Below are 14,933 nucleotides of genomic sequence, written 5' to 3'. Positions count from 1 at the left end.
TCTTGCTGCTAAAATTTGTTGATGACATGAAGTTCGAAAAATGCTCTTAATGTAGAGAGAAAGAGGTGTTACACAGAAATTTGGGGGGGGGGGGGGGGATTTCGTAGGCCATGGGCCCAGACATGGGGGAGATCTGAAACATCTTTGTGATGCAGAATACTTCTTTCCACCTAGCCTCCTTTCTCTGGGAAGGATGGAGCCATAGGAGTGGGGTGACATTTGGAGCCTTGTGCTTTAGGGTGTTACAGCCAAAATATCAGTTATAAGCTTGGAGGCTGAATAATTGAAAGCATCAAAGTAGAGAAGGGTATGAGGTAACTGAGCAAACGGCGTGGTGCAGTTGTGAAGAAGGTATACGTGCTTTTGGGACACAATCACAGAAGATGTTTCCAGTAGACAGAGAAAATTACTGGTGGTGTTATACAAGCATCTGGTGAGACATCATTTAGTATGCTTCAGAAATAGTCATCTGTTTTGAGGAGGAAAGAGAAGAAGTTGAAATGTGCAGAGGCAGGTTCCTGGGGTGAATGGGGAAATGGATATCTCACTAGAGAAAGCTTGGAGAGCTTGTTTTGGGTAGTCCAGCTGAAGAAACCATATATGTAAGTGTTGTCTATACATACACAGGTGGAGACAGCTAAGAGTGGGGAAACTACTTAAACTGAAAGACAATGTAAACAAAAAACCAAATGGACATAGTCTGGCCATTGCTAAATTTAGGCCTAACATTTTGCAGTTGTACTTCATTACAATAGTCAGGTTTTTGGAGTAAACAGGAATAGTGGAACTTGGTCTGCTTTTTCTGCTAAATCTTCGTGAGATTTGAAAGTAATTCCTTAATCATTCTGGAATTATCAAAGAAAATGGAACTTTAACGTTTATAGCCAGATGTGTTCTGAATTTTATGAATAATTATCTTTGACTAAAAAGCATTCCTGCAGCTCTTCTCCTTGAAGTTTTTTTTCATGATTTCCTGCTATGCAGCGATACTCTTACAGTGGCTGTGGTACTTTCTCAGAGACAGCTACCGCTTGGCTTCTTTCCTGGGCTAACAGCAGAACTCATATTTTCTGAAGGGCGTTAGTAGAGGGACAGGGATGGGAGCCTAGCACTTTTATGCTAACTCTTTTTATCCTTGCTACACTTGGAAATAGAGACTGAATTGCTTTTTGGAGGGGTCATTTTCTTCATTGACCTTGAAAAGTGCAGGATGATAGAGACTGTAATTTGGATACCTACATTAGGTGCTTAAAGATAGGTGGGATGAATCCAAGCCAAAGCATTCAAGAGAGAATAGACAATCTGTCTGGAGAGCTTCTGAAATAAGTGGTGAGTAGGTAACTGAGGCAATGCTGTCCTGTTCGGGGGATATGATATGCTGAGATTTTTGACCCTGAAGAAGTCTTGAAAACTTCGGCATTGCTGTCAATTTTTCCTTTTGTATTTGATCTAGAAAACTGTTTACTGAATTCCAACAAGGAAAGCTTTGTTGCAGCTTAACTTAAAATGAGAGCCACAGTTTGAGAGTGTGATTTGGAAAAAAGTATCCAAGCAGTTAGTATGCTAAGTCTTGCTAAAAGTTGATGCAATTTAGGCTTGTAGGCCAAAACACAAAAGCAGCTAGACTCCTACTTGCCATGGGCATTAGTAAGTGCTAGCTACCCAAACACATTTTATGACCTTGCTAGCAGTTGCTTGAGGAGCCAAAATTTAATCTCTTTTGCATTGTAAGTAATGTCATAGTGAGCTCTTTATACAGGTTATTTTAATGCTATATGGAAAAGGAATTATACTCGGTAACTTGCAAATAGAAGAGAGGAAGATTATAGCTGAAGATGCCGATGGTTAGATAAAGGAAATCGATGACAGAAAAGCTATGATGTGGTGTTATTACTGTATTGCATGTGGATCTCAACCACTTTGCTTTGTAGTGAAAGACAGTGGTGGAACAAAGTTTTGCGTTCAGAAGACTGGCAGAAGGATTCAAGTTCTGTGGCAGCTGGGACCGAGGAAGGATGCTGTCTGACTCCCTGGTGTTTTGTAGGAGATAGTGGGTGAGATCAGGGCTGACAAATACCGAACTGGAGGGAGTGTGCTAGGGCTTTTACTGAGGCTCACAGGCTATTCAGGTGCAGATTTTGATATTTTTAGTGCTCTTCGTTCAGGTTAATTTTTCAGGTTTATATTTTTCCTCTTCATTCAAGAAGATGTGTTGCCAGTGTGTCTTGGCTGGAATTTTTTTATACTCTGCTGAAAGCTTTTTGTAATGGCACAGTTGATTCAGTCACTACCTATCAGAATCTTCTGGTGTTTATCATAAAAAATGCCAGCTGTTAGAATTTAATCTTCCTAGATTATGTGTAAACAAACAAAATTTTATTGACCTCTGACCCTATTTTTAACACCATCTTAAACTGTTTTCTCAAGTCACTTTGGATCAATTTTCTTCTAAAACCAATGGCACCTTTTTAGTAACTTTAAAAAAAATAATAATTTAAGTCTTCTCTGGGTACTTTCCTAATACTGCATTTTTTTTCACAGATAAATTTGCGCCTCATCTTGGTAAGCGGGAAAACGAAAGAGTTCCTATTTTCACCGAACGACTCTGCTGCAGATATTGCAAAACATGTGTATGACAACTGGCCAATGGGTGAGTAGCTGTGTGGCTTTGGCTTTTTAACTGGTGAGCTAGAAGCTTCCCTGTATTTTCAGACTGAAGCATCAATAAGCCGACCTCTGTTCTCAGTGTTCAAATTAAGTATGTTTATTGTGTATCTGGGCATAGATTTATATACAATACAATTGTCGTCTTGTCTTTTTCCCTGTTTCTTCGGTTGGGCAGATTTTTAGATGTCTGGACTATTTCACACTTTATTTCTAAAATTTGCTTCTCCAAACTGAAGTACTTCTTTCCCCCTATCTTTAGACACTTTTCTTAATCAATATTGTTAGAGGATCTAGTAAGCGTGAGGAAATGTTGGAGATATAAAACCTCTTATGTGAGGACAGCTAATGTAAAGCATGGCATGTCACAGGAATGCATTAGTGAAATTGAGTCTGAACTACTTCTTCCTTACTGCCTTATCCTGGAAAGGATCTGTAATAATGATATTTTTCCAGGAAAAAAAAATCAAATATAAAAGAACATTTTAAGAAACATTAAAAGACTGAGGGAAACAGAGGTTGGTTGTGTGAATTTATTTGGCGTTATGCAGGAATACTAGCTTCAGAAAATGGAGTTGAAAACTTCAGATATGTATTCACATATGTGAATAATTCCACAAAAACAAAGTGCTTCTGTTCTCCCCGACTATGATTTCATGGGAAAATAGCCAGAACAGAGACATAGCATTACATATGGTGAAAGAAAATGCTTCTTTTGGTACAGGAGTTCATTTGGGTTACTGTTTTGATGTTAAAAATGACTACTATTTACACAAACTAAAACATTGCATTATCTGTTTCTGTGGTGCCTTTGTCAAGGAGGTATGGTGGATGATAGTTCATGCCAAAGATTTAGTATTGATAATCTGTATTTTAGGCCTTAAACTGGTCTTTGAGGTCAGGAAGAACAGGGTTTCAGGGGACTTGCTTGCTGTTTGTTTTGCTGGGATGGAGCATTATGTATTTAGTAAAATATGTAATGAAGGAGGAGGTTTTTAGTCCTCTGAAGTATTAGGTACAGATGTAAAACACTTTTACACTAAGAAATGTGGTTGATGTAGCAACTATGTAGCTACTGTGCGCATTTTAATGTGTGCCTACAACATAGTTGTTGTGACCAAATGTTTTTTGCATACGTTTATCTGAATTAGTAAAGGCAAAACTGTTCTCTTCTTACTCAAGATTATTCCTGAACATGTGGTCTCATGTTCCCAGTCTTGTGAAGAGATTGAAAGTGCAGATTCTGAGTTCAGACTTGGGAAGAAACCCAGACTTTAAAGTCTCTTTTTTTAAAAAACAAGAAAAGTAGAACTGGACATGGAAGCCTCAGTTTAAATACCTGCTGTCCTGAGAGAGTGCTCTTAATCTTGATGAATATTTAATTGCCTGTGCAAAGAAGAATAGTGTCAATTTAAAAGACTGAGGAAAAATCTACTTCAGAGGAGTGTATAGGTTTTCACAAATACTAGCCCAGTAGCTGTTTTCAGACTGAGAACTGCTCTTTGCCACAGGACTTGAGAAATCTTGATGAGGACTAAAGTTTACTTGGAAGAGAGATGATAGGAAATTATTGTTTTTACCACCATTTTGACTTGTCATGATCTTGTGGGGAAAAAAAGTCATGAAATATCTTCAGTCACATGCTGGCAGGATTAAGGCAAACCTCTCCTCCCCTCTTTTGGCAATACAGTTGTTAATTAAAGATCTCTTGACTTGTAGTGGAAAATGCCAAATTTGTATTAAAGTATATCATCTAGGTAGGTTACCTGTTCTCTTCCTCCTCTCCATTTTCATCTAAATAATATTAACTTTTTTCTTGTACAGCAATTATCTGCTGAACTTTATTTTTTTTTTTTTAAAGTAGTAGGTAAATATTTTCTCCTTGGCTCATTTAGTCATCAGTGGAAATTAAAATTTGAAGTCATGTCAGAAAGAAATGTTTCAGACTGCCAGCCAAGAAGCAAAACTTAAAAGGATGAGTAAATTGGCAGTTTAACAATGAGCAAATACCTATGCCAAAATATAGTCTGTCTTCTTTCGGTTGCTGTTTTATGTCATTGTGGCACTGTAAACTGGCTGAACTTCTCTCTACAGCCATAGTACAGTGGAGTTCAGACTGTATGGATTAAAAAAAAAAATTAAAAAAAAAATAAATCTGGTGTCTTCCCAAAAATCATTTACTCTAGCAGTGTGATAATTCAGATCCCTAATGTAGCCTGCTTCACAGCATAGCAAAAAGGGCATGTGCTTGAATTGCAAGACAATTGAATCAGACCCTGAGTGGAAATACTTGAAATTCAAATAGCTTTGGTTGCCTAATTTGATCTAATCTTATAAACTAGGCACATGGCAGCACCCGGGGATATTGCAGCGTCTGCTGTTGATACCAGCCCTGCCTCCGCCGTGTTCTGGGGCTGCGATGGCTCCTGCTGCCCGCCTCTCTGCCTGCTTGCTTTTTCGCACCAGATGCCTCTCCGTGCACGCTCCGCAGCCGTGGCTTCTGTTTTAAATGCTTCCTCTTCTCCCCTTTTCAGTTCTTGTCCTTTTGTGGTGCCAGTTGCTACTGCCCATATGTTAATTGTATGTTCCCAGTGAACAGGTTGGTTTCTGTTGCTTGTCGTGATCCCTTGCTGAATATTCATTTTGGTATATAAACACTACAAAAGCAGAAAGAGAGAACATTTGTGAACAGCTGTTGCCAGATATCTGGTCAGCTAAGAAACAGAAAACGCTGTATTCCCAGAGAGCCCATTTAAATTCAGCATTTCAAGGTTTTATGATATTTGTTCTGAAAGCAAAGTGCATATTTATTTGTTGTTCACATTGTGACAGGGAACAGTAAAAGAGTAGGAAAAGATCATTTAAGCCCATAAATTATTTATGACGGCTTAAGCATTATAGGAAATGCATTATAGGAAAACGCATGCTTGCTTTTCCCGAATCGCTCTTTGCCACATAAAAACATCCACGGATTGTCCTTTGAGAAGTTCCTTAAAACGTACCAGTCAGTGTGTGCTCTGCGAGAGCCCTCTGTTCAGGCTGTCCGCAGTGACCGGTCAGGGCTGCTCAGGTCACTGCCCCCTCTGGATATTTAACTGGTTGGATCTGGCCATCATCGAACACTGCTGAGCAGCCTGCGGAGCGTTTTCAGGGCTGTGATCTGAGAATCCCGTTTCAAATGACCCATCACATGTGCTTTCGCTCTGTGTGTGGCCGCTTTGCGTTGCTGGAGAACAGCTCCAGTTAGACAATTAACTGGTGAGGGGTATGGCTTGAGAATCTTCTGAATGGGAGGAAATAAAGGCAGTTTTAGCCTTTAGTGGATATTAAGCCTCAGGAGGCAACTTGCATTTATGAAATATTTTGTGTAGGACTTGTTATATGTGCTAAATATCTCATGCAATCTGTGAAGTAAGTTAGTAGTATTTATGCTTGCAGGCATAAAATTCTGTGTTTAATGCCCAATGTCAAATAGTAAATTTAAGAATAGATTTCAGGGGTGCTAGCCTTGAATTATCCTTCTGTATCTTCAGTGCTCTCTCTTGAGCGTTCCATGCAAAAGAGTCCTGTTCTTAGTTTTCTTCCTGGGTAAAGGTGAGAGAAATAACAAAAGATGTTTTTATTACAACGTAACTGTGAAAATTCTCTCTCTTCTTTTCAGATTGGGAAGAAGAACAAGTCAGCAGTCCAAATATCTTGCGGCTTATTTATCAAGGGAGGTTTCTTCATGGCAATGTGACACTAGGAGGTATGAAAATAATTTTCATCCATGTTACAGCCAGGCAAAGGGGATATTTATTTACAGTGCAGTAAATACTACTTTACTGTTCAAGATCACAGTATGGCTTGCTAGGTACTATTTTTCTTCTGCATAGAGTGACATTGTATCTTGTAGTGTATTTTTCCATCTTGTTACCACTAGTTGTTAAACTTTGGGAGGTACCACCTGGTAAATCAAGTCTCCTCTTGCATAAAGGAACAGTAATACTACTTTTATTTGTTGTCTTTCTAAATGGATACTTTGTTCCACCTGGCTTACACTGCACTTGCAGGGTAAGTTTCTTCATAAATGTCTTAAGCATTTTAAAATGTTTGATAAAGATTATGACAATTGGTTAAACAATACTTTAAATCTTAGTGCAATGAAGGAAGACACCCTATGAATGAGAATGAGGGGAAGCATTCTTGCTGTCCAGTGCTCTCCCAGGGATACAATTGCATAGTTATGCGAAAACAAAAGTAAATGGCTTCACGTCATACGCTAAGGAAATGCAATTCAACTATGCCCCCTTGTGGCAAGTTTTTACTAGAATTATGTATTTTGACGGGTATCTTTGATAGAGATATGACACAAATTTATAACAATAATCTTTCCTTGTGTAGATAAAAGTTGCCAGTGTGCATATCAACTATATCAATGACTAAACAAAATGAGAGTCTCTTCCCTGTGCCAGTTTAAAAATAAATTAATACTCCTATTTTCTCTGTATGTTCAGATTGTTCATGCATTTGGTAATTGAGTGCAATACAGACAGGAGAATATAATACAAAATCAGTAATGAAATGTTTCTGAAGTTAAGGTGAACCTGAAAAGAATATTTCTGGACTGCTTATGGTGGTCTTTCCATGAAGAAGTGACTGGGGTGATATAGCTATTGATTTGCTTTCTACCATTACTGATGTTGGCTAGTGATGTACTTTTAGAATAGATTTACTCTCCATATAAATCAATTTTTAATGCTGCTATATACACAAACAAGATCATGGTCAATTCAGCTGGGAGAACTCTGAAATTTTTATTCACCCTTTAATTTGTATGTTTACCAAGTGCCAATGAGTACAGCTAGTAGCAGTTGGAGTAGGGTTGAAAGACAAACATTAAGTCTTGGATCATCTCTGCAGTTACAGAGATGCTAATCTTACCCTGTATTTTCCAGGCAAGGATAGCTAAATGGGATTTTCTTTGCCATTCAACTCTAGGTGTTACTCTTGACCACCAGTGCTTGTTCCTTTTAGTGACATTTGTCAAAATCTGAAACAACTCTGAGTATTTAATTTATTTAATATAGTGGTTAACCAGTTAAGCTGAAAAATAATAGCTGCATGCTGTTGACTCTTGCATTAACTCAGGTCTATGGATTTTGAACACTTACTTGGATTCAGGGCATTTTAGTTCATTCTTAATCATTCATGCGTTGGAATTTAATCATCATGATTTTACCCTAAGGATCTTATATGTATATTAGTGTTTTTCAAAGATCTTTTTGTTGCTGTATTGTTTTAAGGAAAAAAAAATCCCTAAAACATTGGCTTACTAACGTACTAATGAAGTTATCTAGAGTAAGATTATACAGCCGAAAGGGGAACAGCAATTCATGAAGCAGCCTGAAAAGACTGTTGCTTCAGTTTATGGTGTTCATTAGATGTAACCCTAAGTGAACTAGTTATCTAAGGGAGGAGGGGGGGAATTTCTTGCTAAATACAATATTTAGTTTCTTATGCTGTTATAATACGGTTCCATTAAGCTTTTCTATCTGCAGCTGTCTATAACTGAGTTATAGCACTTAGTGTTTTATTTGCTTTAAGTAATTAGGAAACATTGACTGGAATTTGGACCTACTGTGTACTGAAAGTACTTTATCAACTAGTGAAACAAAAGTTTCCAAGGAATCAGTTTGGTGTTTTCTTTTTTAACAGGAGTCCGTTTTTGTTCACATTTAAAAATGACATTGTAACATTCTTGTTGTAACCTCACATGTCAACATAGTGTCTTATGAATTTGAGACTCCTATAAACTAGGAAGCCTGAAAAAATGACAAATTGATAGGAAAAACTGCCTTTTGAGTGAAAAAAATTATTTTAAAGAAACCATCTCTTTTGCCAGCTTCTCTGAATGGACTGCCACTACAAGAACAGTAGAGCTAATGGCATTGGAAGTGGCAAAGAAAAATAGATCCCTCTATACAGGTTGCTGTGCCGCTTTTGCCTGCAGTGCTTGAGCCACGCTGTTTTGTTGTGTCCTGCCTGTGTGAAGGGTTGGGGAGTTAGCTAGCAAGTCAGAGTCTGTTGTTCAGCTTCCAACAGGAAATTTCATCCTTTAGCTAAATACTTGGTCTGCAGTTTGCATTTGAAATAATATTAATAAGGGAGGTAATACATAACTGACAGTTCTCCATTTCTTGTTAGATAATGGTATGACCACCAATGTTTTACTTCCTTATTTATTGGGAAGGGGGGAAGGGAAGCCAACCCACCCTGTGCCATACACATACCAAAAGAGGTGGCGAAAAGTTAGTTCTGACAATAGAAAATCTGGAATAAAAGTGGAATTAAGCAGATGGGAAAGGTATTAAATATAAGTTTAGCTAAAGTGAGAGAAAGGGTTGAGAGAATGAAGACAAGCGTGAGAAAGGATTACTAAGCATAGGTTAGGGTGCTCAGATTCTGTCACGGTGGTCCAAGCAAGAAGCTGGAAATTGCTAATAAGAATTTGTGTGAACAATGCAAACTACTAGCTGAAATTAGTTAATTGAAATATTAGCATATTTTTACTTGATTACTGTAGCTAATTAATCTCCACAGCTCACTAATCAAGTATCCTCAAGTATCTTGATATTACGAAAGATGTCCCTAATGTGATTAGTTTGTAATATTTTGCTTTCTGTAATGGCTTCGTAAGAGTTTGTCATGAAGACAATCCTTTTCCATTGAGTTTAACAGACTGTTAATACGCTCTTTGCAGAGTTTTCAGTTGTACCACAGAATCAAGTACCCAAAATACTTCATCCTTGTCAGACTTTAAGCTACCAATAACTTCTAGTTGCAGGCACAGGCAGTGCATCAAGTAAACTAAGCAACTTTCAGATCTGACTTTCTGTAGAGATGGCTTTTCCCAAAATACAGCTACTTCAAAGAAGCTTGTGGAGCTGTGTAAGCTCCGTATGCTTACACCTCTGTTTTAATTGTAACTTGCATTTTTTCAGAAAATACTTAGGCAATGAACATGATTTAATAGCAATGTTGTAGCTGTAGGCTTGTATTTGAATACAAGTAGTAACAAAATACTAGGTTTGTTTGTTTATTTTTTTATTACTGAATTTTTATCTATGCTGTAGTGATTAAAATAGAGGCATTTTTCTCTTCAGTTACATTCAGGTTTATTGGGCATTCGTTATTAATTTATTCACTTAAAATGCCTTGGTGCACTGTATGTGAAAATAGAAGAGGTAAATTGAATTTGAGAGGACAAATTCTACTCAAGTCCAAATGACTTGTTTATTTAGGGTTAAATTATTGTTACATTTATCACTAACTTTTTTTCCTCTATAAAGGGGGAGGACAAAACTTAGAGCATCTTTACGTTAGATTTTTCTGAAAAATAATCAAGGAAGATGCTTAATCTTAAGAGTTGGAGAGAGGAAACAAAACTAAAGTTATGTAAAGAACTTGTAAAAATACACACACACACCCCCCAAATAATTAGAAGAAGTCAAAGTTCAGAATATTGAATCTGGCAATGAGAATCTGCTAAATATCATGAGCAACAGAGAACCCTTTCATTTCAAGGAAACTAGAAGTTTTGATAAATACTATACTACAGTGCTAAAACCACAAATACAGCACTGTGTTGGTATACTTAGAATGTGAAAGTGATCATTTTGGTTTCAGAAACAAGCAGAACAAATTGTGGAAAGCTCCAATTTTGTTATTTTGTGTTACTAAAGCTCACAAAGGCAGCATTGTGAGAACTACCTTATCTGTTTTAAAACGTTCTAAATTTTATATTTTTCACATGCAACTGATGTTACAGATTAGTATTAAAGGCAAGATGCAGACATTTTGTATTTCAGAAAACCTGTATCATTGATCAAAGTATGTTTTAGGAAAACCTGTTTCATAGTAGTGGCTCAGTGTTTTGATGTCTCAGGATTAACAACTTAGTGGCTGAATTAGCCACTTTTTTGCATCCTTATCAATAAAGAGTGCTTAGCACCTGAGTCTTGGCATGAATGCCCACTTCTACTTTTACTCAAAAGAGGAAGGCCAAGTTTCCTAACAGGAATATCATGTCTCTAAGAACACAGTGTTTTAAGTGATTCTTATCGGGTCCCAAGACCCTGATCTACAGAACTTTAGCCAGAAATCCCTTTATAAATCTATTTAGTAAGCAGTTCAAACCAAACAGTATAACTTTTGAACAGATGCTAATCCAATTATAGTTAGTTTCAGTTGGGTATTTTGAAGAAAGATGACTGCTGTATTGTATTGATAAATTTCCCTTTTGCCTTTTGCAGCATTAAAACTTCCTTTTGGCAAAACAACAGTGATGCATTTGGTGGCTAGAGAGACATTGCCAGAGCCAAACTCTCAAGGTACGCTATGCGCTAGAGGTATTTCCTACTCAAGTACATGGCAAAGCAGTCAGATCTCTTACAGGCTTTTTGAGTATTTCATAGTAGAGAAAGTCAAGTCCTTGTGGTCTTTTGTGAAGCAAGTAATGGAATGCTTTTGTACATGTTGTTTATAGAAAACTAAGAAATTAACTTTCTGGTTTAGCATTTTTGTAGAATGCAGAAATTTACTCAAACCTTAAAAGCTTTCAGTTTTATTGTCAAAAACTACTGATTTATTTTTCAGTTACGTGCACATGCGTATAATAATAAATAATTTTTTTACTAAAAGTAATAAAAAACATACTTGTATCAAGCATACTCACACACAAAACAACCTAATTGCTTTAGAAATGGCATGTAAGCAAAACTTTCTTCTTGCTCCACAGGTCAAAGGAACCGTGAAAAAACTGGAGAAAGCAATTGCTGTGTAATCCTGTAAACCCTGTTAGCTTTACCTGCTAAGTGTGATGTAATATAGTCTTTGTCTTTCATGCTGCTGGAATAGAAGAGGCCCTACCTTGCTTCAAACACCCGTAGGAAGAGCCTGTCTGTAAATCCATGGAACTGAAATATTACACGAACACTGTCTCATTAGTCTTTTTTTTTTTTTTTTTTAAAGAGAAAGATCTATGAACACTTTCATTGTTTGTTCATTTTTTTTAAATTCCTGCTTTTCGTTTGTTGAATAATCTTAAAGTACATCCGTTCTCGAAAGAATTCAATCTCCAGAAAAGTTAATGTGTTCTTTTCCATAGCAGGAATCATTTTGCTACCACAAAAATCTCCATTAACCGGATCTAACCAGTCAAGCTTTCTAGATGCAATTTGCACTAAATATGGTTGACAGTGTATTTCTCATCAACAATCTCTAACAATATTTGAGACACCTAGTAATAACCTACAATGTATAATGCAACACTGGAAAATAGTATATCTATAATTAAATCTCACTTATGGCCAAATCAAAGGAAAAAGTGTTAAGTCAATTCTACCTAAGTCAACCTTGGTGGCCGAACTGGCACAGAATACTAACTAAACCAAGTCTAACTATATATATTTTCACTGCAACAAACAAACAAACAAAAAAACTATGTGCCTGTAATTTAAAAGCACTCTGTAGAGGGCTGATGAAACTGATTTTTTCGTTACTGTGTGCACTCTGATCTCGTACGTTAGTTGAGTGCTTATTCAGACAGCACAAACCAGTGCAGAGAGTGCATTTCCTAGCCTTAATATGGGAGGGGTAATTTCCTGTAGTTCATAGGCTTTTATTATTGTGCATAAATATTAGAAAACATCATTTACTAATCAATTTTATGTATTTGAATATTGGCAATTGGTGGTTTTCAGTCATTTTCTCATCTGTACCTTAGTGTCCAGTGTCATGCTTACTCATTAGAGACTTCAGACTTATTAAAGTTTAAAAAGCAAAAAGAAAAACCTCTGCCATAGTACTAGTTTTGTTTCTTTACGTAATCTGCATTTGGTATTAGTGCTTGCAATTGTATTAAAATCAGAAGCTGATTTTTGAAGGCATACATAATTAAAAAGGATGCCATTCTTTTATTTCATATCAATAATTTAAATGTTGATATGCTAAAGAAATTTGCACAGCACTAAAGCATGAGCTAGTTTCATCTAAACCTGTAAAAAATAAAAATAAATAAAAATTAAAAAAAATATAAAAGATTTTATATTTTTTCACTGGGGAGGAATTCTTCCTGGGTGAAATTACAAATATGTGTAGAATATATTTAATAAAAATCTTATAAAACACATAACTATAGAAGTTAAATATAGATTGGCGTGTAGTATAATAGAACAATATTCCATATAAATAGCTTTAGCCTTTAAAAAAAAATGAGTCACAGGTTGACATTGTGTTCTGTACTTAAGTGTCCACAACTCTTACAGATGTTCTGTGTAATCGTTTTTTCGAATGATTGGCATCATTCAAATGTAATCAGGTTATTTTATTCATTGTTACTGCTTTGATGAAATGCTTTATATGCAGTAGATTTACAAAAATATTGTTCATACTGATCAGAATTAAATTTGTATAGAGCAGAGTTTTAAAACAAATTGTAAATAGCACTAAACATTTTCTTTCTGCAACCTGTACTGATAGACTCTTCTGTAAACTAAATAAAAGAATATTGTAGTGCATTTTGGTGGTGTTTTAAGGGTTGTAATTGGGTATGTAACTAGTTTTAAGAATACTTCTTAATCTGGAAACTTAAGGATGGACTCCATTTTTTTATTTAAAAAAAAAAAAAATGGAGGGGGGTCAAAACCTGCTGAAAACTGCTAAAGCGATTTGTCACTTCAGTTTTGTTTTCCTTTCACGTCAAAAGAAGTGGCCTGGAGCTTTTTTTTTCCTGTTGGAGAAGAACGCGAGCATGGACAGTTGCAATTGCAAATGTACAGCCATGTCACACCCTGGTGTACCTCACAGAAGTTATGTGCTGATACTATAAGTCTTTGTAGTCTTCATTTACTTATAGGGAAGAGTATACACGTACCTCTTAGGGTGTTGGGTACTGACATAACAGTATTATTATGTGCTCATTGCCTAAATGCATCTTGCAGGGGGATGGTTTCCTTGTACTCTGCAGTGTAGTTGCTAAATAACTAACTATAGGGACACAAACCTTCTTATTTTTAAAAAGGAAGTTTGGTAAACATCAGCTTGAGAAAGCTACTAGGAGCATGTGATCATCTTTAACTATAAAATGAAACTTCCCTTTTCCAAAATGCTGACCACTCAAGTAACGCAGGCTCAGATGGGAAATGGCTGTGACAACGCAAGAAGAAATGGGCTGAGGCAGGACATGTTTTGTTAGTTCAGCAAGTCTTTTAGATGCATTGATTTTGAAAAATGAATGTTCGAAATGTAATCTTGGTTTGAAAAAGTAGCTAGGTACTTAATACAGTATAAATACATGAAAATCCAGCAGCTTCTAGTTAAAATATTTGGTGAGCTTGAATAGCAAAGTACGTGGAGTTCTCTTTTTTGTTGAGATGAATAAGATGCATATATTCACATGTCCAAGCAAATCCTTAAATGCTGCTTGGCATTTAAAGCGTGAGCTTGCCAAAATAACTTCTGCAGAAAGCGGGTAGAACCGTTGCCTTAATTTTCCTGCAAATTGTCAGAGTTCTGCCCATTGCAAAGCATTTCTGTTCTGGTGTGAGGTGGGTGGAGAACTGTGGGGGAGAATTGCTAAAAGATTTGTGCTTTTTTTCCATGGATGCTTTGTATTATGGATTGTATGTTTGCCAAAACAAAAGCAGTAGCTCTTAATCCCAGACTCCTCAGCCTTGCTAAAGTTCACGCATGTGCTTCTCTTCTACGTTTATTGGAGTCAAGAGAATACTTGCGGCCCATAAAGATTAAAGCTAAGTCTTTGCAGGGTCAGGCTGTTGGATGGTCTTATAATATGTTGAAGAGTTTGACATTTGATTTTCACTGTTACATAGAAATTATGTTTTTCCCTATGGATGAGTTAATAGATGTCATGAAGGAAGGGAAGGAGAAGATGAATTGAAGCCCTTCATATTCTGAAATACCATGAAGGGACCACATCTATGTCCCATTCCATCGTGAGGGTTATCAATCATAAATTAATATTCACACACGTGAGGAATAATATCTGATAGCAATGAAAGTACTCTGTAACTTCTGTTTTCTTAAATGATAGCAAAAATGAGACTGTTGAAACGGTCTTTGGGATTAGCTCAGCTGCTGGAGGAAGAAAGTATGGCCGCTGTAACGTTAAAGGCTTCGCTAAGGTGCTGCATTGATATTAATCCAGTGCCGATCCCTGCATTCTCTGAGTACCTTTCCTTAGTACACTGCATTTACAACAGGACAAA

General features: G+C 36.6%; 1 protein-coding gene across 1 annotated transcript in view; it reads left to right on the top strand.

Moving 5' to 3' along the window:
* The window catches only part of UBL3 (ubiquitin like 3), a 58,097-nt gene extending 44,874 nt beyond the window's left edge, over positions 1 to 13,223 (top strand). Inside the window, exons 2-5 of the mRNA XM_052813046.1 lie at positions 2,542 to 2,650; positions 6,326 to 6,412; positions 10,959 to 11,036; positions 11,444 to 13,223. Of these exons, the coding sequence (XP_052669006.1) occupies positions 2,542 to 2,650; positions 6,326 to 6,412; positions 10,959 to 11,036; positions 11,444 to 11,496 (327 nt within the window). The 3' untranslated portion in view covers positions 11,497 to 13,223. The remainder of the gene's footprint in view (positions 1 to 2,541; positions 2,651 to 6,325; positions 6,413 to 10,958; positions 11,037 to 11,443) is intronic.
* The last annotated feature ends 1,710 nt before the right edge of the window (positions 13,224 to 14,933 follow it).

This window comes from Harpia harpyja, chromosome 17 (genome assembly GCF_026419915.1).
Source record: "Harpia harpyja isolate bHarHar1 chromosome 17, bHarHar1 primary haplotype, whole genome shotgun sequence".
In the NCBI taxonomy this organism is placed as follows: domain Eukaryota; kingdom Metazoa; phylum Chordata; class Aves; order Accipitriformes; family Accipitridae; genus Harpia; species Harpia harpyja.
Note: the sequence above shows the minus strand (reverse complement) of the source record. Positions and strands in the feature narration are given on the sequence as shown.